Source organism: Capsicum annuum, chromosome 12, assembly GCF_002878395.1.
Source record: "Capsicum annuum cultivar UCD-10X-F1 chromosome 12, UCD10Xv1.1, whole genome shotgun sequence".
NCBI lineage: Eukaryota > Viridiplantae > Streptophyta > Magnoliopsida > Solanales > Solanaceae > Capsicum > Capsicum annuum.
In genome coordinates this window covers 10204126-10228796 of record NC_061122.1, presented here as the reverse complement: position 1 = coordinate 10228796, position 24671 = coordinate 10204126, and the positions used below count along the sequence as shown (strand labels likewise).

The 24671-nt window shown below is 32.1% G+C and overlaps 1 protein-coding gene across 1 annotated transcript; it reads right to left on the bottom strand.

Moving 5' to 3' along the window:
- Positions 1–974: 974 nt before the first annotated feature.
- Positions 975–12578, bottom strand: LOC107851155 (splicing factor U2AF-associated protein 2). Its single transcript, XM_016696080.2, has 14 exons — positions 12015–12578; positions 8120–8233; positions 7685–7819; positions 7395–7585; positions 6877–7095; positions 6534–6626; positions 6396–6434; positions 5429–5518; positions 5201–5303; positions 4966–5046; positions 3613–3689; positions 3168–3248; positions 1698–1789; positions 975–1548 (listed from the first exon to the last, which is right to left on the bottom strand). The coding sequence occupies exons 1-14, from the start codon at positions 12067–12069 to the stop codon at positions 1422–1424; spliced, it is 1497 nt and encodes a 498-aa protein (XP_016551566.2). The 5' UTR covers positions 12070–12578; the 3' UTR covers positions 975–1421.
- Positions 12579–24671: the final 12093 nt, after the last annotated feature.

Below are 24671 nucleotides of genomic sequence, written 5' to 3'. Positions count from 1 at the left end.
TATGAAAAAATTAGTGAAGATGGTTGAATTGTTGAAATTGGAATGGAGGGGGTGTTAAATGTTAATGATCGAGGAGAATCGGTCTGTGATCGAAGGAGGAACTCGGTCACGGTTGGCGTTGCTCTTGTTCGTATTCAGGTATAGGAGGTGGAAAAAATCAACTACTACGAAGTTCGTTGTTCATGGTGTGGGGCCTTGTGATTAAAAAATGAGGATTTTTTTTTAAGAAAAATATTCACGTGTCGCACATGGATTACCTTATTTTTCCACGTAGGATGCATTTGGAACACGAACCTTGATTGGTTCTAAAAAAAAAAAAAACAAAAAAAAAAAAAAGTGTCAAAGTGACACAGCTAAAGATCGATTTAGGTGTTTAAAATGAACATTAACTTTAGATGTCAAAGTGAAAGTTCATACCAAGTTTAGGTGTCCGTCGATGTGTTTGACCTTACTAAAACGATGAACATTTTATGAGATACACAAAAATTGCCCAAAAGGTAGCAAAGGAAGAGAGTGAAGATTGTTCCTACTAAGTATCAAAGCTGAAACCTATGAGCCAAAGACATCAATGATCTGCTAAGATTTGTGAGGAATTGGGGTTGTGAAATTGATTTATTGTTTTTCCCTATTTTGAGGGCTTGCTATAAAACTTTTGAAGTACAGTTACGTGTCATTTCTGGTAATATTTTAAAAGTTGTAGCTACATATCATAAATATAAATGCGATGTTTGCTTAGGTAGATAGTCTTTTCCTTTGCTATATGCTATCTATTGAAGTAACTTAATGTCCACTAGAATACTAGGCTAAGCATAAGAGTACATGCATTCCTTTGCAAGTACACTATATAAGTCCACTTGCAACAACAAACAACATACCCAGCGTAATCTCACAAAGTGGAGTCGGGTGAGTACAGAACAGATGTACACAGACCCTACCCCTACCTTAGAGGTAACATGAATGGGAGAGAAAACAAGGAAATCGAAATCGAGTGATCATCAAATAAATTTTAACAACTATAGTAATTACAGAGCATGTCATGTTCTGAGAACAGAAGTCAAGTGCTAGAGAAAATTCTACTCCACTTCACCAAGAAAAGATTACTTTCTCATTCCAATGGATCATGTCACATGTACTCAAAAGAAAAACTAGTAGATGACCCAATATTTCTAGTAGGCATGTCATTCCGATGGATCATGTCACATGTGCTAAAGAAAAACTAGAAGATAACCCAAATCTAGTTGGCATGCCACGTGCTCCGTGCCTAACACATCTATGAACCACTTTTTGCAAGATCTCGGAGTCTCACCAAAGTACAAAAGTCATTCAGGAAATGGATTCCTATTCAAAGAGCGCATAGACGTATGGGTTGTATTAGCAAGCAAAAATAAGTGTTGCTACTACTTTCACATGGAGAAGCACATCTATGAACCAGCTTCAAGTTCAGCTCCAAACTTGTCCAATCTATCAGTTTCTTCATCTATATCTCGGACTAAAGCATGGTTAACAGATCCATCATCCTCACTAGCATGGATTTGCCTACCAGCAAACCTGTTGCAACGAACGAATATAAGTCAAATCACATAAACAAAAACAAGTACAATAATGTAAAAAAGATCAAATACTTGCTACACGCCAAAAGTTCAATATACAGTCTGCATGACATAACAAAAATTTCAGATGCAGAAGCTATCACTTACCAGCGTCCATTCATCGCCTCAATGCACCTATGTGCATCTCTTCTATCCTTAAATTTGACCAAAATAACCCCTTGTGGATGATTCTCACACACCTGCAAAAGCAAACCAATGAATGAGACAAAACCACCGAAAGCCTACTGTGAAATCTTTGTCATTTTAACTCCTTCCCTTCCCCTAACTTGCAAACTTTTCAAGGATACTAAGCAGTACAAATTTTTCCTAACCATATTTTTCTCAAATTTCAAATGACTATTTGAACACTTTCTTTTAATAACTGTGGTGTCCGAGCCAGCTGACGTGCACCTCGACTAATTCCACAGGATACCTTCCACCTCCAGCAACAAATACCCGGTAACTCAGTCCTCCAAAACTGGACAAATGGGAAGAAATCACCTAGTGTTCGTATCTGTTGGGTTGAAGCTGAGACCTCATGGTGCTCAACCCACTTCATTGAACCACTAGGCCAAAACCTTGGGCGCTTGACTATTTGAACACTTTTTTGTCTAACTCTGGTATAATAACCTATTTGAACTTTCTACTTCTGGTCTTGGGAGTTGGCACAAGAGAGTATGAAAACAGGAGCAACAACTCGCACAAAATACTCCAACTCCTTTAGCTCCACTTCCCAGTGCCTCAAATGGGGAAGTAGTCCCACTTCTCCTCAGACTGGCAGTAAAACAGAATTCCATATGCATATATACAGCCAGAGCTTGTACCCACTAGAAAAGGGAGTGTTAAAGCAGAAATAACCACTCAAAATAGTCTCCAGCTCTCCGTTATAAAGGGCGTAATATGACATTAGAAGAAGTTCCAGACATCGGAAGGAAAAAAATGGATGCCCAACAAGCACACAATTTGTCAATTTGTACATATTCACATGAAAGTATGTTGTGTAACTGTTTAAATAATCAATTGTGCTTGTTTTATGTAGTATTCATAGAGCTGAAGCGTAAGCTGGCTTTATAATACATATTCTCATTGACAAAGATTCCGATTTAACAAGCAGGCAATGCACAGTAACTCTTCCTTCGGATAGTTGGTTATGTAGGGCTACTAGATGGAAAGAGCCTCAAGGCCAACATCAATCAACTGCACAAATGTAGAAGCACCACCGGACGTAAGCAACCTAACCAGGTAAATTCATGGGAACGGTCGTATTCACTGCCCACATTTTGACTTGCTTCTAACAGCTGATCTTTGCGCCAATTGTTGTTCTAAGATTATAAAAGGTACTCATAATCTCGAAGACCAGGAATTCCTACTTTACTGACAGGTGAAAAGAGCAAAATAAATTCACACGAAACCACAGAATTTACAAATTTAGCAAACCCGGAAGGAGCACATATCACACTACATTGGTTGACAAATCACTTCAGTAACTCAACTCTACTAGGAGCTTAGTCAGAACATAAATAAGCAATATTATAAACCCAAGCCGTGGGTAAGGAATTTTATGAGAACTGGCAATACCTTTACTAAGTCCACTGGACCGAACTTTGAACATTCCTCTTGGACGTCTTGCTGTAGCTCAGAGCATAAATTCTCTTCCTCCTTTTGACAACATCAGAAGTGCATTAGCTCAAAGGCCACTCAGGCAAAATGACAAAAAGGTAATTCTCACATTTAAGAATTCAACTAGTAGGAAAATTACAAAGGACTAAATGTTGGTAAAGGCAATAGCAAGACAGCAGCCTGGACAAAAATAACTGGAACTTCTGAGGAACTTCCTCCACTTTATAATGATTAATATAGGCTACAATTGCTTATTACTATGTTATGTTTGCTATCGGTTTAAAAAAATATGGTGGTTTGGTAATTGCAATTCATTTGTTACCACCTTGAGTACAATTTACTGTTCCAGTTGAGCTGAAATTGAAAGGTTACAAAAACGAGTATCCAGTCAGAGAAACGTTACCCGCAATTCAGTTGGAGTGAACATGTAGCGAAGCAAAACAGTAGCTGGAACCAATATCTTTGAGTCATCTCGACCACCTGATCCCGCCAGTATAAAGAGAATTAAGAGGGTACACGGAGAAAATCAAAATATATGCAGTAGGAGAAAAGGGAAATATAGCATTGAACAGATAGGATTTTGGCATAAACAGAGCTTCAATTATTTTGAAGAAATAATCAATAAGTTTCTAACTGAGAAAAAACAAAGAATAGTAGTAAATGTTATGTGTCACACAGTGGTGGAGGAATGAGCTAGATTTTGGCATTGAATTAGACTTTGGTCCATTTCTTCACTTGAAATCAGTGTCAGATCCATTCCTATTTTTGGTTTACCTAATGTTGGGGTTCCATGTTATATTGCCCATGCTCCAGATATCCATTCTTGGGTATGAGAAAACGTGTTTAAGTGTCCCACATTTATGGAGGAAATGGTTTGTTGTAAGACCACAAATTCATGACAAATCAGTCTTCTGAATGGAGTGAGGTCCGGCAGATAGTGCACCCTCCCAAGGATGACGGAGAAAAGTAGGAATAGGAAGGTGCCACTAGTGGATTGCCTTTCCTTTTCCTTTCTTGGGCTAGGTAACCATTGATGGAATATCCAAGGCATTTTACGCTTTCTGGAGTCAACTTGTCCAACTAAAACCACTAGTAGGTCAGCGGGTCTCTCGTCTATGGAACGAACAGCATCTCTACCCAATTCCTGAAGACCAGCTCTTGCTCATGTAAGTGAAGATTTTGGTGTCCACACGGCTAAAGGATCCAATAGCTGGCAAGTAAACCTTTTAACTGGCTGATATGTAAGTCTATCATGCAATTTCCAGATGATAACAGAGCAACTAGTGGCAAGTTAAGATGCAAGAGAGAAATAGAACCAGACGCCATTGCAGTATAACTGTTAAAAAACATCACGGCTGTCCAAGAAGAACCAAAACATAATACAAATAAGATAGCTTATGAACTGATTAAGGACGATAAACAAATAGGTTTACAATGGAAGCTTTGACTAATATTATGTTTCAACCAATTAAGAATTATCAATTATATAAGTTCAGCTGTTGCAAACTGAAATGCTGGTTTCAGAAAAATTCACATAGAGCAAAGATTCGTTAACGCAGATATAAAAAGTACACCCACAGTAAATGCGAACATGTATTCTTAGACAATATTACTCAATAAACTTCAGAATGATGAAAACAACAAAACATCATTTCAGGAACTCTATTACCAAACCATTCTTAGAACCAAAAGTAACATGGAAAGGTGATATTGTAGCATAAAACCAGCTTATGAGCAAAAGACACGTAAGACATACCCCAGCCAAGCATCTTCTGCTCCACTTTTTGGAGTTTCTTCTTCTTGTGCTTGTCTGATTTCTTGGGTATGAACCTCTCCCCTGCAATGTCAATAAATGTTTGTCCATAGGAAACGGTTAGGCATTCAAGTGACTATAAATGCAAAGCTGACCCATGCTTTATTTGGTAAATATAATAGCAAGACTAATACCAAATACAACTTGACAATGCACCCAAAAACATCGGTTTGTTTACCTTTTTGCTCAAACTTTGCTTGTGTAACTGTCATAGGAATTTTGTCACCAGGCCGTAAAGGTGCACCATCCAAAATTTTAATGGCTAAATCAACTGAAGGCTCCTAATAAACAAAGGTTCCCCAATAAATATAAAACACATGGATAAAAATTACAACAAATAATTCCAATCTTGTAAATAAATAAAAACTGCAAACGTCATTATTGTGCTTGAGAAAAGAACCATTACCTTAAGATATGTAACAAGTGCATCACCCTTCTTCCTTCCAGTTTCTTTGTCAAAATAAATCTTCACTCGAGGCCTCTGTGTTTCCGGATCCTACAATTTTTATAATAGCTCACCATTAAAATTCCACACTGGTTTTTAAATGCCAAAACAAAATGTTCGAATACCCTATCAGCCATGTCAGAAGATCACGACTTGACAAGCTAAAATGTTTAAGCTCCTTAACAAGCTTTTAGAAGAAAATTGCTCTCCTTTAGGTCATGTGGTGCAATTATCACCATAATGGTGCTTATAAGGATTTAGATTCATTTAATATGCATAATGCATCAGTAACTAAAAATCAGTCAATGGAGAAAAAAAGCAGTCAAGTGATCCAAGCAAAACCAACTAACATATAAACATGTTAAAAAGAAATTAAAATCAAACAATCAGCAACTCAGGTTATCAGTTTCTATTTCTATGCCATGGTGTCAGACCAACTTGCGTGCATCTAGATTAATTACACGGGGTACCTGCTACAGCCATCAGCATAGGTACGGGGTAACTTTTTATGCACCAAGGTTGGGAACCTACGCAAATCTCATGGTTCTCAACCCACTTCATTGACCACTAGGCCAAAACCATAGGTGCAACAATCAGGGTTATCAGTTGCGGATGTATTAAGTTACTCTATGATGTCTTTAGGCCTTGAGGGTGTGACTCTTAAGTTATTTAATAAGAAATGTAGCATCACCAATCGTAAGACTATTCATTTGCATATCCATAATGTTTTTGGGCTAACGAAAGTGGAGTTCAGAGTAGCAAAAGAAAAGAACCTGCAATGCATCTTTTGCCAAAATACAGGTTATCCTAAGCAGAAATATATGAAAATGACCTTGATAATCTAGATGTGCCCATCACACTTCATAATCAAATTTCCATGAAAATAAAGGTTCTTTTTTTTGAAAAACAAGAAAAAGAAGTTCTGCACCTCCTTTATGATCCCGCATTTCGAGAAGACTTCAACCACCTACAATGAACTCCACATTAGTATAGCATAATAAAGAAGTCAAAAGAATGTCACATTTCTCACAGATGTATAGGAACAAACAACAAATTTGCTAACTACCTCGTCAACAGTGACATCTTCTGGCAACCCTGTAATATAGACATGAGTATTGACTTTTAACTCGAACCAGCTATCTGGAGGTTTATTTGCTTCCTGCACAGGCAATAGAAAAAGAAAGGTGTGAGAGGTATGCTTTAGAAAAAGAAGAGAAGGCACATGGAATAATGCCTACTCATCTCAGGGGGGATGGAAACACGCACATACTAAAAAATGAAAAGCAACCAATACGTTTATCTTTTTATATCTAAAAAGAAGAAGATGAGACCCAACTCCAGACAACCAACAAACAAAAGCCAAAATTAACCTTTGACATGGAGAAAAATAAAAGTTACGAGTGAGTAACCTTCTTTTCAGCGTCTTTTTCAGGCAATTTTCTCTTGCCATTATGTGTTGCTGCTGCAGTTTCAGTTGAATCTCTAGCAGTCTTCTCAGCTTCAGTATTATCCATGTTCTGGTTCTCATTTCCAGAAGGATCGTCAGCAGGCAATGTAGGGAAAAGTTCCTCCTCTTCAGCATAAGTCATATCTTCTAGACGATACTCAGTTTTGTCGCTTGGATCTTCCTATAGAACCTCATTTCATCAAGACACTTTTCAAAACAAATAAATAAAGGAACAGATGTACAATTCACAGGATGTACCTTTTCTTCTTTTTTTCTTTTTTTGGAATTATTGATAAAGAACAATAAGAACAATGCAACATCAAGTAATAATTATCAGATTAACAAAAAAGTGCTCCTGCTTTTCTTTTCGGGTTTTTTTCGTTTCTTTTCGGTTCTAAATGACCCACAAACTTGTTTTACATCACAAAGTTAAACTTCTGAGAGACGAGGGAACAAAGAAGACAGGAAATAATATATTACCTGAGGTACCCACACTTTAAGAGCTTTATCCCATTTGTACCTAGTTCCATCATCATCAGTGAACTCATTTTCACCATCTGGAGGAGTTGAAAGCCTTTGATTCTCATTGATTGCTTGTTCGTCCTCTGCCTCTTTCACTTCCTTTTGAAACTTTTCATACTCATCCAATGGATCATTAGAAGTCGAAGAAACTGCAGAAAACAGGCAACAGACGTCTCAGCCAAATGCAACATAGTGTTAAGTTATTACGTTACTGCAGAGGTTCATTTCTTAAGCGATGAATCCCTTACCCGAATTTGTACCACCGGTGCTCTGCTGAGGTACATCCGTCAGCAATCCAGGAATCGAGCAAAGTGGTTGCCATTCACCCCTTCCTTCGGACCATGCAAGTGTACTCTCTAGTAGGTATCCAGCAGAGTAGTGCTCTGTCCATGTCAAGTAAAGAAGCTTAAAAATCTCCTAATACCATCTGAACATCATACAGCTGAATACAATTGTTCAAGATAAAGGCTAATAACTACAGGTGCAATTGAAACTCTAAAAATGAAGGAAACAACGCTGGCAAAAATGAGAGGCAGAAAGGATTCAGTACTCAAATGAACACCTAAATAAATGAAGACCATCAAGAACAAATTCCTCCAATTTTAAACAAAGAAATCACTAATATCAGTTCATCCCGATAACAAACCATTCAATAAGAGAACAGTAAAATGTGTAAGACATACCACGCAATTCAGATATTGTATATGGGCCTAGTTGCTGTTGATCTTGTGCAAGCACATACCAACCCAATCCAGTGCTCATTCCAGAAGTTGTATACAAAATACTGTTGCCTTCACCTACAACAGTAATACAAGAATCAAACTTCTTTTCTTCACCCTATCAAGCACCCAGCATGCATATTTGCAGAATCCGAACATAATACATGCAAACCGGCACATAATGAAAACGCATACTAGTTTCTAAATATTTAAAAGATTTGAAAATTTGAGTTTGAAAGTCTTTCAAAAAGTAAACTTGTAATGCAAAGTCAGCCAAAAATGAAGACATCCTGAGAAACTCAAAAATTGTATTTGCAAACTCAATACTTCGGAAAACTTCAAACAAACATCACATAAGATTGTACAACAATAACATACCCAATGTAATCCCACAAGTGGGGTTTGGGGAGGGTAGAGTGTACGCAGACCTTTCCCCTACCTTGGGAGGTAGAGGGGTTGTTTATGATAGATCCTTAATTCAAGGAAAAACAATTTAAAGCAGTTTCAAGAACGTCATGTAAGATTGTAAAACCTAAAAAAGCTCCCATGGTTGTGTGTTAGAGGTAAGAGACCAGCTTGTAACGTGTGATGTGCAGGTTAGGCGAACATCACGGGCATGCTGCAGACAAAACTCCAGTATGTAATGGAGAAGGGTAGAGGGGCAAGCCGATTATCCACCTAGATTTGAGATGTACATCACCAATCCTGGGTGATTTCTCGAATATCAAGAAAACAATTGCAAAACGTAAAAGGAATGCACTATGCCTATACTTAATCCTATTGTCTGAGACGATATAGCAATATTAAGCATAATCCTGACGAAAATTTGCAACTGCATTTTTACTTCCAATACTTGGAAGTTCTTACGCACCCCTCAAAAAGCAAAGCAATATTTTTTGATAAAATTGATAAATTTAAGAAATCATCCTCCTAAGTATCAATAAACAGAAGAGCACTATCAGCAATCACAATTTGTAATCCAAGTATAGCTGGTGTCCTCCAAAATAAATAAGAAAATCATTTGACCCAACTGAAAATAAAATATGCTACTCAAAAGCCGTCTTCTAAAATAACCCGAGGGTCTATCAGAAACAGTCTCTCTATCTCTACGAGGTATGGTAAGGTATGCGTACACTCTACCCTCCCAAGTCCCATTCCCAAACCCCATAACCCATTTATGGGATTACACTGGGTATGTTGTTGTTGTTGTTGTTGTTTGAAATCCATCTTCTAAAATAACCAAGGATCTATTGAAAACAATCTCTCTATCTCTACGAGGGAGGGGTAAGGTCTGCATACTTTCTACCCTCTCCATCCCCGAACCCCACTTGTAAGATTAAACTGGATATGTTGTTATTGTTGTTGTTTGAAACCCATGTTCTAAAACACATAAATAACACAAACACACAAACATATAGTTCCAAAAACATAGATACACCTGCACATACTGGATATGTAAAAAGATAAAAACTTTCCATAAGCTGATGAATTTTAACATAAAAATCCTACTAACTTCCAATAAACAGGAGCAGTATCTGCAATCAAAATTTATACAGTCTCTCTGTCTATACGATGTAAAGGTAAGGTCTGTACATCTTACTCTTCCCAGACCCCACTAGTGGACTTACACTGATAAGTTGTTGTTTGAAACCCATCTTCTGAAATACATAAATAATACAAATACACAAACATATAGCGCTCCAAGAAAATATAGATAAACCCATACTGACGTCTGGGTATGTGAAACGAAATGAAATTGCACATATAAAGATTGACTGAAATCACAATTTTTAATCGAGGTATAGCTGCAGTCCCTCCAAAATAAATGAGAAAATCACTCAACCCATTTGAAAATAAACTATATTACACGAAATCCAACTTCTAAAACACAGAAAAGACTAATACACAAACATATAATTCTGAAAACATAGGTACACATATTGGATATGCAAAAAAAATTAAAACGTTCAATAAGCTGATGATTTTTCCTTTTTTTGTTTTTTTTGGATAACTGTGGTATCAGTGCCAGCTTACTAGCACCTCGACAAAACCCATGGGATACCTGCCACCAGCAACAGATATTAAGTAACTCTTAACTCTGTCCACCAAGGTTAGGACAGATGGAAGAATCACCTCACAAGCTGATGAATTTGAACATAAAAATCCTACTAACTATCAATAAATAAGAAAATAATCGACCCATTTGAAACCCATCTCCTAAAACACATAAAAACACAATTACACAAGCATATAGTTCTAAAAACATGGGTAGGTATCCTGTCGATCTACTTGAGGTGCATGAAAGTTGACCTGGACACCACAATTATCAAAAAAATAAAACTTTCGATAAGCTGATGAATTTGAACATAGAAATGCTACCACTAACTATCAAATGAACTATGTTACTCGAAACCCATGTTCAAAAATACAAAAAAAAAATAAAAACACAAATACAAAAGCATATAGCTCTAAAAACATAGATATACACATACTGGGTATGTAAAAAAGAAATCTTTCCCCGCGGAGACAAAAAACACTAGATGATTCTTCACATCTATCTTTACTTCTAAAATAAACCAAGGGTCTATCATACACTGTCTTTCTATTTCTACAAGGTAGATGTAAGGTCTGCGAAAGTCCCTCCCAGCTCCAACTCAATTCAATATCAACAAGATGCCGTGACTGCTTAGGCTCGTACACTTACCCTCCCCATCCCCATACTCCACTGTGGGATTACACAGGATATATTGTTGTTGTTGTTTGAACCCATCTTCTAGTTTCACTACGACCTTGTGTACTATTATTTATCCTGAGCCAGGGGTCTATCAGAAACAGCCTCTCTACCTCTTCGGAGGTAACGGTATGGACTGCGTACATTTTACCCTACCTCACTTTGTAGGAATACACTGGGTTTTTTGTTGTTGTCGTTGTTGTTGTTTGAACCCATCTTCTAAAATAAGTCAAGGGTCTATAAGAAACAGTCCATCTATCTTGACGAGGTAGGGTGATGTTTACGTACACCCTATCCTCTCCATCCCGCACCCCAGGATTACACACGATATAAAATACAGGAAAAACACAAACACACAAGCATATAGCTCCAATGGTCCGGTTTCCGTATACTCTACCCTCTCCATCCCGGACCCCACTTGGAGGATTACACACGATATAAAATACAGGCAACACACAAATACACAAGCATATAGCTCCGAAAAATAAATACACATACTGGATATGTAAAAAAAAATAAAAGAACTTTTCAATAAGCTGATGAATTTGAACATAAAAATTATACTAACTATCAATAAACACAAGAACAGTATCTGCATAATCCAAGAATAGCCGCTGCGCCTCCAAAATAAATGATAAAATCATTCTACCCATTTGAAAATAAACTATATTACTAAAAATCCGTCTTCTATAATACAGAGAAACACATAAATTACACAAACTTAGCTGGGAAAACACATATACACACATACTGGGTACGTTAAAAAAAATCAAATGGCACATACAAATATTAACTGAACATTCAAATTATGTAAAAAATAAATAAAAAATCAATTGCACATATAAATATTAACGGAACATTCAAATTATGTAAAAAAAAAAAAAAAAAATCAAATTGCAACATATAAAGACTAACTGAACATCAAAATCCTAAAATGGGAAAATAATTCGGACCCATTTGAAAATAAACTATTTTACTCAAAACCCATCTCCTAAGACACACAAATACATAAATATATAGCTAAAAAAACATAGATATACACATACTGGATATGTAAAAGAAATACATAAATAATTAAATAAAAATTAAAAAAATAATCAAATTGCATAAATAGAGGTTATAACTGACCCGTATAGCTGTAGTGTTGTGGTAATTGTTGTTGTTGATGTACATAATCTTCCATTGAATTTTTGCTTCTTTCCAGTTTCTACTACTTTCTTCTTGTGTCACTGCCTTTTCTTCTATGTAGGAATTTGTATTGTATAAAAATGGTTGGGGACAAATTCGGGTCGGATCTTTGAAACCGGTGCGAAATCTAGCCGGGTGCTTGTTAGCCGGGTAGAATGCATAATTAGCAAGTTAAAATTGTACAAATAAAGAACTTATGTTTTCAAAATTATGAAAACTTTAACTCCCCAAATATATTACAAAAATCTCATTTTTTATGTTTCTTTCTCCAAAAGCAAATATACGTGGGTATCTTTTACCATTTTTCCCCATTAAAATTCGGCTTCAATCAAGCACCAATTACCCTTTTGAATACAATGGTATCCAATTGATTGCATTCAGTTTTATCTTAATCTTCTTTTATCATTTTGATTTTTAAGATTTGAGGTTAGTAATTTTTGTTCATCATTTACTTAATTGAAATTTGGAATTTTTTAAATGAACAAATTCTTGCATGTTCTCATGAAGTAATTTTTTGGATTTCTACTTTACCAAAATTTTGTTATATTATTATTGTCCCCTTTTTGTTTCGATTTCATCTATTCTTCATCATTTACTTAATCAAAATTTGAGATTTTTGAATGAATAAATTCTTGCATGTTCTTATGAAGTATTTTTTTAAATTTCTACTTTACCAACATTTTGTTGTTATATCATTATTGTCCCTTTTTGATTTCAAAATCGTCTATTTGAAGTACTAAATTAACAACTTAGTACTTTGTAAAATGAGGATTCTCCTTCTTCTAGTCTAGGATTAACTCAGTTAGAGATAAATTCAGTAGTTGGGTTCGTTCCTAGAATTTTTTATTACGAGGAACCTGACTTTGATGAAAACAAATCTTAGTATCGAAACGATCCCAACAAAATGAAAAAGATTAAAAAAGTTGTTGCTGAAAAGTCGAAAAAGGCAATTGAAGAATCCTCAAGAAAAGCCAAAAAAATGATATTGCACATCCACATCTTCCTAAGGTATATATATTTTTTTTGTTTTTGTATATGTTGGATATATAAATTTGTGGTGAGGTTTTTATTTGAACTACAGTGATCTATATAGTTAATATTCATAACTGAATAATGAGTGTTTGTACATTGGTAATTATGTTTGTATTGCGCATACATATTCAGCACATATAGATAAGTTAGGTTTGTCATTTATGTTTTGTTATGTTAGTTTGATGCACTGAGCATGTCATGTGTATATGAATAACATATACATAAACTTCACTATGTTGTTAAACTACTACTGAGATGTTTAGTTCATATACATCATATTTGTTGTGTATATGTGTTCATTTTTATAGGGGCAGTTGAGACAGTGACATCATCTATGTATATGTTAACATATCCATCACTTGTGATATGTTGTTTGCTGTGTTATTGGATCAATAGTTCTCACGCTTCAGTTTTTTATGTATATGATGTTCATATATATAAGTTTACATAGTATTGACAACATATGCTCACATATGATGTGTTGTTTCATTCTCAATAGGGTATGAAAAATCGAATTAAAAAAAGTCCCTGCGCATCTGTTGCATTTTGATAGTTATTGCAACAACGTATTTGTTTCTTTGCTTTTAAATACTACAGAATAACATGTAAAAATTTTGTATGCATATCAGAGACTGTGGAGTTTTTGTAGCGGGGTATGCAGAATACCTAAGTGAAGGAATGAACGTGCCTTCTGTTAGTTTTGAAGCAGAATATCATCGAATGCGATAGTATCACTCCTTCGAAAATACGGTATTCGCAAAGCAAAGAAAGGCTATCTTAGTGAAAATGATGACCCTCCAAAATCGAGGACAAAAACTATACCAATTTCTGATGAATGTGGAATAGTAAGCATTGAGTAGACTTATTGAAGAATATTGTGAAGACTTTTTCTTTCTGTGAATTTATTAGGAATGATAAATGTTAAACATTATTAGATGTTTTGTATGACAAAATATAAAAATTTGATTTTATTTGATGAATATATTGAAGCTTTTTTTTTCATATGAATTCTGTTATGACTGATGAATGTTGAATTTGATGTCTCAAACAAATGCATATTTGTATGACGAGGGTAAAAAAGTACCAGCATAATTACTGTGTCTTGTACATTACCTTTTAAACTTTGCGTATAATAACATATACACAGATATGTAATTTTCAAGATGATTGAAAAATGAGTAAAATTTAGTAATTTAAGAGAATATAAAAGTTATGTATGTTTACATATACATAGTAGAGCATAAAACCTAGTAATGTATGTTGGGAAATAAACATAAAGATACATGTAATTTAGATAAAAAAAAACATAGTTGGGTCAAATTTTACATGTACAGTTTATGTATGTTAGTTAATATACATATTTGTGTTACACTATATCACTAGATATCATTAAAATATATCTATATTAAATAATATACATTACTGATTAAATTCTATAATTATAGGCTAAGTATGTTAGATAACTTATATATGTATATTACATAGTATACACAGCTGATTAAAGTTCATGATTAACGATTAAGTATGTTAGATAAAAATATATGTATTTTAATAGCATACATAGATTATTAAAGACTAATATTAGATGTTACGTCCGTTAGTTAAAAATATATGCATGTTAGATAATATACAAACGTGATAAAAGACTATAATTAAAGGCTAAGTACCGTTAGATAAAAATATATGCTTATTACAAAATACACATCCGATTAAAGTCAATAATTAAAGGTTAAGTTTATATATTTTGCACCTATATATACATAACAGTATATGTATTTAAGATTATATACATATATATGTTAAAGGCAATATTTAAAGGTTTTGTATGTTGGATAACATACATAATTATACTATACTAGTTAAACCGAGCGTGTCTCGCACATGTAACTTTTGATTATTTAAAATTAGATGATTTTGTCTATTGTAGAGATTTTTAATAAACTACAAAAAGTTCAAATCACTTCTCAAAAATATTTCACACTTTAATTAAATAATATAAACATAACATGTATTTTATTATAATCATATCTATATTTTACCACCAGAAGTTTTTAAGTGGTTAATGAATTATCAATTTTGCACCTGTCAAGTTGTACCTTTTTTCCTTACTGGTAGAGGCTAAGAGAGACGCATCGATTTGTACCATATTTGTAATACAATTATTTTTTAGATTTTCTTTATATTTAAAATCTTTCCTTATTTTTAAAGTTAAATCTTTAAAAAATCTGAATTACTTACTTAAAATTTTTAAAAATTTGGTACTTATATTTTTCTGATTCTAATGCTTTCATATTTATTTTTTAATTTTTTAAATCTTCTTAAAATCAACTTTAGTTGATTTAGAATTTTTAAACTAATGAAAATGTATTAGTTGTCATTAATTTTGATGACTTCTAACAAAGAAAGGTTTTATTATAAATATTTAATTAATTTTCAACTCTTAAATATTAAAAAATAGTGAAAAAACATTGACTAAAATAAAGACTTTTAATGAAGGATAAATAATTCAAACAATATTTTAAAAATATTTCACGCTTTTAATATAGTATGGGAACGTGCATTGCATGTTTGGCCCTTTTCATTTTTATAAAATTTGTGTACATTAAAATGTAGAACTATGAAATAGGGAATTCTAAAATTAATTTTACCACTTGTCGACCTAGTAATGAACCTGTAAACTTTTGTAGGTCCTAGAAAGAAAGGACAGTGAACCTTTTGTTTCGTCATATAGAGATATATTTCACGTACACCTCTTAAAAAATAATAAATGAAATGCATATTTTACTATAATACTCAGATTAATTGATTTTTGGTCTTTAATAAATCTTAAATATAATTTAGAATAAATAATTAATGTTGAAGGTAAAATAGGAAAAAGAAATTAATTTTAGACTTCAATTGAAAAGAGTATTTAGATCCTAATAATTTTAGAAGAAACTAAAATCAGCTAGAAAGCAACTGAAAATTTTGAACCGCTTTGGTAGAGATGGAAATTGAAAGCTAGCTATATGAAATACGAACATCGTGAAATGCAAGATATATGAGAAAAGAAGAAAGCAAACAAATATTATTAATTATATTATCCTGGGTCACAACGTACAATATCTATGACTACTCCTCTCCATTGATAATCATATTCATCTAGTAAGAAACAACTATGAAGCAATGTAACAAAAGAAAATAGGCGTACATCTTAAACATATACCTAGACAATATATACTATAAAAGTTTCAACATTATTAATGAAAAATAAAAATTAAAACATCATATAACTTGACACAAACTTTTAATCCAATCAAAACTAATTCAAATAACTTTTTTCTTCAATTCATAATTTTTTCAAACACTTACTAAAAGTTCATGTGATATCATTTTTTTTTCGATCACTGATTTAGATCTAAGAAATCTAATTAGATCCACTTTTATGAGAATGGCCTTAAATTACACTTCTCTTAAGAAAAAAATTGTTAGAGATTTATAACACTGAACTAATCTTATAAATTATACTTTAGAAATTGATTTTAAGCTATAATAAATCTTTTTCTTAATAGATCTTTTCTTGTTCCTCAATTTTCAGAGAATACGATGATGTATTATTGTAAGTTCTTTGTATCTATGAGCATATATAATGATATAAAATAATTACTTGTAACAAATTAACAATAATAAAAAAAATATTATGATTAAGTAGAAGATGACAACCTGAAATTGAAAATTGTGATGGAAGAAAATTGAAAGTCTCTAACACCGTCATAATTTTGACGCAATACCTATCACAATTATAGAAGATAAATAATAAAATACAAAATTAATTTCCTATATAAAATTTTATACGTTGTAAAAATCCTAAAAAGCATCTAAAAAAAAGTAATATTTAGAGAAAGTAATCAGTAATTATAACTATTTTTATAAAAGTGAGAGAATTTATAAACTAAAAAGAATTTAAAAATTTAACAACACTGGAACATCAAAAATAGTGGGACAAGGACTCCTAAGTATTAGGAGTTTTTCCCTTCTAAAAACCTTTTTTTTCCCTGCCATGACAATAAAATTTTTGTCCATAATTTGTTTTCTTGGTAAACTCACGAAACTAAACATTTCTACGAAATTAATATTCTTTTTCATAGATTTTTCCTTGTCTAATTAACCTACTCACTTTCTTTTTTCTTTTCTTTTTTCATGTGAAATTTTATTTTTACCATATATGTTTTATTTTTATCATATATATTTTATGATTCTTTAAGTTTTAATAATTAATTATTTATTTTAGATAATTTTAAAATTTAAAAAGTAAATATTAGATTTTGACCTAATTTTTATAACTAATTAGCTATTAAGGGAAGAATTATTATTTCCACTTCAGACTAATTCTTGTATTATGAACTCTTCTGAAAATTAATGTCCTTGTTATTTTATATAACTAAAATTTCTGAATATGGTTAACTTTTTTAGATGGTAAAAAGGAATCCGATTTTCATGAGGAAAAGTATTTTTTTGGGTAATATAGTCAATATTTAATATTATTAAAATAATAAAAAAAATTGAAAAGACGATTTTATCTAAAGCGAAATCTTTTAATGAAGGGCAAAAAGTTCAAACAACATTTCTAAGGTCCGTCACGCTTTTAATATATTATAGATTATAGATATAGATATAGATATAGATATAGATATGTTACATGTCATATCTAATACATTTTACGTATTTTGCACCTTATATAAATATCCCTGTTAAACATATTAACATCATACACTCAAAACAATATAATAACTCTATATCTAACTGTTTACATACATAATCTAATTTATACTAATATATAATACTACAGGCTTATAAACCATCTTGCCAAGTACACTAGATATCCTAATAAACAAGCATGAGGTCATTAAATTTTGTATAAAATAACACAAATCTTAGTTACAAACAGTTCCATATATAGATGCTTAACTTTTTACAAATAAACATTCATAAAGTTATTATCTCAACAAGCAAACACATCAAAAAAATGAAAAATTAAATATCCCAGATAAACAACACAAATGAGAAAAAAAATACATCAGAAAAATAATAAATAGAAGAAAAATATTATTTATTTCAATGTTAAAGTAGCAAAGTAAAGCTGTTCAATAGAGTCATTATTAAAAAACGCTTAACGATAATCGAGTGATTAATCAGAAGATAGTTTATGAAAACTAAAACTTAGTTCTCCTTTAGGAAGAAATTGCAAGAACGCCTATTGTGCCCTTCATGTCCGCAACGTCCGCAACGATTTGTGCTTGATGAAAGTGTTTCATTGAATTTTTTCTTCCTCTATTTCTTCGGTCTTCCTGGAAGTCTTTTGTATATTGGGGTTAACACTTCTTCCTCATCTACACTATTAGGAACATCCAGTCTTTCTTATTTGGCATTGAAATGATTGGAACTCCATACGTCTTCATCAAAGTTGCTGGTTTGTAGTATTTTGAATAATATGGAACAAAATCTTTTACATGTTTAGACTTCAAAATGGCAATAACATGAGGACAAGGTATTTGATCTATTTGGAACCTCCCACAGTTGCAAGAGCCACATTCAAGTTCGACAATGTATCTTCGTCCAGATTCATAAACTGAGTATATGTAGGATGATGATGCCTTCACCTGAACAAAATAAAAAGTTCAAACATTAAACTTTCTATCGATTTTTTTTAAAAAAGTTTAACAGTGAATGAAATAATACATATAAATGCATAGTAAAAATTCTGAAAAATCATACATACCGTCATCCTCAAAGCTTTCATCTTACAAAATTCCAATTGAAGTTTTTTTTTTCAGAGCGATAAAGAAATCAGTGTTTTGATTTATTTTTTGGTGTGTGATTTTCGTATGATTTGTTTTTAATGTATTTGATTAATTCAGAATTTGAAATTCAGAAGTTGTTACATAAATTAAGGAAGCATTAATCCACTTAATTAATTAGCTGACTTAAAAACGTCCTTAAAGGTAGGGAATATGTTAGTTCTTTTTTTAACGGCAGTAAAACTTTCACATATTCATAGGAATCGATGTATATGTGTGTTTCTTATTATGTTAAAATGGAGAGAGAGTAAACTAATTAATAAAAGTGAGAATATATCATTTATCATATCAATGTCTAAAACCTATCTCAATCTCAACCAGATGTCAAAATCATACTATAATAAAGCTCAATCTAACAAAAGTAAGTCTAACATTTCTTGAATCCAAATATAGTTCACAAACCAACAATCTTCGCTTTCCCTTTTCTCAAAGCTTCTCTAAGGATCTACTCTATCAAAAACATAATCTATGCATTATTATGAGAATAACAACACTCGTATTGCACTACATACTTCGGATCTAAAATGATATAAAAAAATTCAAGTGGGTCCCACATACGAAAATTGAATTTTTGAGACCAACCCAACGTTCAAATACCATTATGAAGTTAAAGCCCTCAAGAAATTTGTGCCAAAAAATCATATTTGGAGCTAAAATCGAGCCTCAAAGCCATTTGAAATTTTGGTCAAAAATTCAAGAAATTAGAGTATGAACTGGAAGGATTCTTACCTCAAATCTGTTGTTGATCATAAATATATATTTTAATCGAGCTTCTAATGCACCCCCAAGACTCAATTTGAAGTCAATATATCATTCTTGGTCTGCTAGGTTTCAAAGAAAGCTGAAAAATGCCAAAAATTCGGGCAAGAGTCTTTTTTATACACGGCTAAAAAGGGCCCACAAGGTCAAAACTTGTTTTGATCTTTCGAACTCATCCGCACTCCATTTTTTCACAAAACGAACTATGCTCCACTAAATTTGATGTTCCAAACGTATTGGTAAAGTCAAATTTTTAATCCAAGCTCATTTAGGTCACTTGTGTGCCCCACACCCATATCTTTTGATTATTGACTTTTCGACCAATAGGTCGAAATGAATTCAGGTGCAATGGGATCCGAACCAAGGGTCTACCCTAGCCTAAAATCGATATAACAGAATTGTTGGTGTTGTCAGAATTTGCATTAGAAATTATTTTACGAAAGTTTTCGCTCGGTGGCCATTTAAAATCGGCGAAGACTTCTAAACGAGAAATGGGCTCTAAAAATCAAACGAACTACCTGGTAACCTAACTATCAGTTTCAACAAGCCATAAATGACTTAGGACAGTTATAAAAAGCTCTAATGGTGAAAACAAGCAGGAATGAGGAAAATGACTTAAAGGGTCATTACAGGGTAGCTTGATTAATAGACTTGGGACTCATTTCTACATACGCAAGTGCGCAACTCTAGAAATGTAAATTGTGAATACCGTAGAAACTAATTATCTGGCGACAAAGAATTGAGACCACTATACGTTTGGCTCGATTGTCCAAATTAGAGGTATAACAAAATATTTATCCATGTAAAATTGTATTAAAACTCCAAGAATGGTCCATCGAGTCGATACGAAACGACTAGTAAAATAGTAGCCACTCAAGTGCAATGAGCTATACCGCCTAAGAGACACTTGATCTTAGATGCACGATAAAATGAAAAATTATAGGGATCCCTCCTCAAGTAACTGAGGTAGGGGTGGCAATTTCATCCTATATTTGTAAAAAAAGTCCATTTAATCCATATTTAGTGAATTGGATCACTCATATTTCAAATGGGTAAATATGGACTTCAACTCATTTTAAAAGCTCATACAAATATGGACAAAATGGGTAAAATATGGGTACCCATTTAAACACAGAGATTACCCACTTATGCTTAAAGTTTCAATTTTTTTTCTTTTCTAGTTTCTTTTCTTCTTCTTTTTTCTATTAATTTACTTTTTTTATTTTTCATTTTTTTTTCATTTTTTTACTCATTCCTTATAATTTCTTTTTTTCTTTCTCATTTTTTCATCTATTTTTTTATTTTTATTTCTTTTTTCTTTGTATTCTTTTTTTTTTCGCTTTCCCCTTTTTCATTCTTATTTCATCATTCGTATTCACTTGAGACCTACATAAGTTAATAAATATAAGCTTCTAATTATCCCATTTAGCTTATATAATTCATAACATCTCTTATCAATTAAATATAATCCATAGTCTCACTCCTTTATTAATATTTTTTTCTATCTTTTATTTCTCTTTTTTTTTTCTTTTTTTTCTTTTTTATTTCTTTTTTACTTTAATTTACTATTTTTTTCTTTATTTTTTCCTTTAATTTACTTTTTTTCTTTTTCATTTTTTCCACTTATTTTTTACTCGTTTCTTACACTTTTTTTCTTTCTTCTTTTTCATCATTTTTTTCTTTTTCAATTTTATTTCTTTGCATTTTTTTTTTTGCATTTTTGTTTCCCCCTTTTTCATTCTTGGTTCGTCATTTTTCTTATTTTTTTCATATTCTTTTCCTCATTTTTTTTGTCATTGCATTTTATATTTTTTTACTTTAAATTTATTTGTATCATACTATATATTTCAAATAAATTTATTATTTGTATTTGAATAGCTTAGTTGTCAATATGTGCAATTTATCATTTGTATTTATATACAAATAAGTATATGAATTAAAATTAACATGGGTTGTGGTGCAGTGGATGGGGCAGCTCCACCCTTAACCAGAGGTCGAGGGTTCGACCTTGGTTATAGAGAAAACTCTGTTGGGAGCGCTGCCACCTTAATGGGCCATGCAGCGCCCAATTCGGATTAGTCGGGGCTCCAATGCAAGCACCGGACACCGGATGAAAAATAAAAAAAAAAGTATATGAATTAATTGTATTTTCTTGAGACTAAAATATATATATGACTAAGGATTCACATAGCCCTCGAATTATAAATGTTGGGCGAATATAAATCAATATGCGCTTATGGTATTTTTGTTATCATAAAAAAAAAAACCAAAAATAGAAAAAAAAAAAAAGTAGAAAGAGAGGTAGAAGTTAGAGATAGAAGAGAGAAAAAAGCGTAAAGAAAGAATTGAAGGAAAAAAATACAAAAAAAATCAAAAAGAAAAAATAATGGAAAAAGAGAAAAGGAAAAAAGAAAAAAGATAATGGTGAAAACAAATATACTGAGTGGTTACAATATTTTAGTCATCATCAATAATTTGTACTCGACTTAACCATGTTCTTCAAAAATAAAAAATATATAAAACATAAAACACAACCCAAAAAGAAAAAAATGAGAAAGAAGTAAAAAAAAAAAAGAGACTAAAAAGGAAAAGAAAAAAAAAAGAGAAACAAAGGACAGAGGGTAGAGATAGAAGAGAGAGGAAAAAAAGAAATGAAAAAAAAAAACTAGAGGCTACATATAGAAGATAGACAAAAAAAACTAAAAAGAAAAAATTAAAAATAAAATAAAATAAAAAAAAGTCAAGTTGATATGATATAGAAGTTTTAATTTTTTGACGTAGGAGTTAAAAGTGGGTTGGAACCATTTTTACTTAATCCATATTTGACCAAATCCATATTTACCTATATTTATATGGGTGAATTGTAATTCAAACTATTTTTGCTCGAAAATTCAATCCAATCTGCCCGTTTGTCACCCCTAAACTGAGGTATGAAAAAAGGACCGAGAGTCAAGAAGTAGTGTTTAACCTGTTGATTTAACCGATTTGAATGACATACTACAATTAAAAAAACAGTTTGCAAATGAATTTGAACATCGATTTATATGAGTCAATACTTACTAACTTGGCTCTGGTAGAGTAGGTTGCCCTCAGCGTGTAACCCCATCGGGAACACCCACGAAAAAGTCAACTATAGCCACTTTAAGAACATACCTCAGAGTTAACAAGTTTTGAGTTTATTACGGAAAGAAATATTTAACAAGTACATAGTAAATGCTGAAATAGAAAAAACATGTAAGGCACCAATGTCATACATCAAAAAGTATTGCACTAGTTCCTTTTCAACTAAAATGGACTGCCAGTATTTTCCCCATAAATACGCCCGAGATAGGTTTGTGATCCACTGCGACGCAAGCAAGCTCGAGTCGGGACGCATACTCTATTAATTGCAATCAGATAATCGAGGTTTCAAACAACTATCTTTTGTCGCCAGAACCAGGATCGAAGTTCTTTTGGCTCAAGGTAGTTGGGTCCAATAACCTTTGCTAATAAGCTCCCTCGAAAGCAGTCCCTCAAGTACGGAGGCCGACCTCAACTCACTGAAAGACCTTTTTTGCCCCAAATCTCACCCACAATTTTTATGAGTCTGGAACTGAAAGGGTTAATTTTTGGAGTGAAAATGTCAAAAGAGGACAATTAATGTTGAAAAAAATCAAATGGGACAAAACGTCCTTAACCAATAATTTAGCAGTCATTGGTGGGTTAGTGACTTGTAAGTTGCTGGACTACAACAGCTTTCTTTAATTTTCCATTTATTCTCAACCTTCCTCTATATAAGTTTCTTTCCGTTTCTTCTCCGTGTTATTTATATCATTTGAGTTTCTGTCAAATTTTCCAACTGTTTATTATTGGACTATACCCCTTGAAGCATCAACATTCAATTTTGAAAATACATAGATCATAAGGATCAAATTCATTGCCAGTGAAGTTCTTGAATAATAGGGCAACATTAAGTAAATGCGATTATCAGAAATTTCCACAATAAAAAGAAATAAAGACAAAGAATCATCACTCCAAATAGAATTCTCATCAAACGTTATAAGTTTATTGGCTAAAAAAGATGTTTGTTACCGTCCGGTGATAACCACCACATCCGTTGAATTACTTCTACCGATTCTGTTTTTTAGTAGACGTTGCAATCGCTCATATTTACGAAATAATGGATACACTTGTATAATTACAGGCGATCGACTATATCTTACAGAACCTGCTTCATATAAAACATGACCACTTCAATATAAATTTACTCTAAGACAACTTCTACAACTTATTCAATATAACAAGGAATTAAAAAAGAAAGGTTTAAGTCAAATAAAATATGAAGAAGAAACTTACATACAAAAATAAAAAATTAAAGAAAGTTCTCGGAGGACCAACGATTTGTAAGTCGCTACGATTTTTTTTTCAATATTCATAGTCTTTTTTGATATCTTTACGCCAAAAACTATCTTTTTCAACTAGGGACTCTATAAAAATGCATACACCTATTCTATCTCTTTATTTTGTACTTTTTTCATTTTAAAATAATTGATTATTTTTTAAAAAATATTTATTTTTATTTAGTTGTCCCTCGAATTTAATTATGTTACTTCAAAACTATCATATCATTAAATAATTAAATAAAACAAATATACTCAAATTTATATTTTTAAAATATAATTAATAAAACTAATTTAATAAAATAATTTTTTAAGAAATACTACTTTAAAAAAAATACTACTATTAATTTAAGGGATAATTACATATCTTAGTCAATATTGACACCTAATTACCTTATTTAGCCTAATTTCAATTAATTACAATCCATAACCTCTCTTGCCTATTAATTTTTCATAATTACAATTCATAGCCTCTCATGTATTTTTTCTTTTTCTCTATTTTCTATTACTTTTCTTTTTCAGTTTTGTCCTTCTTTTTTTCTTTTCCTTTTTTTTTTCGTTTGCTCTTTCTTTTCTTTTTTCAATTTTTA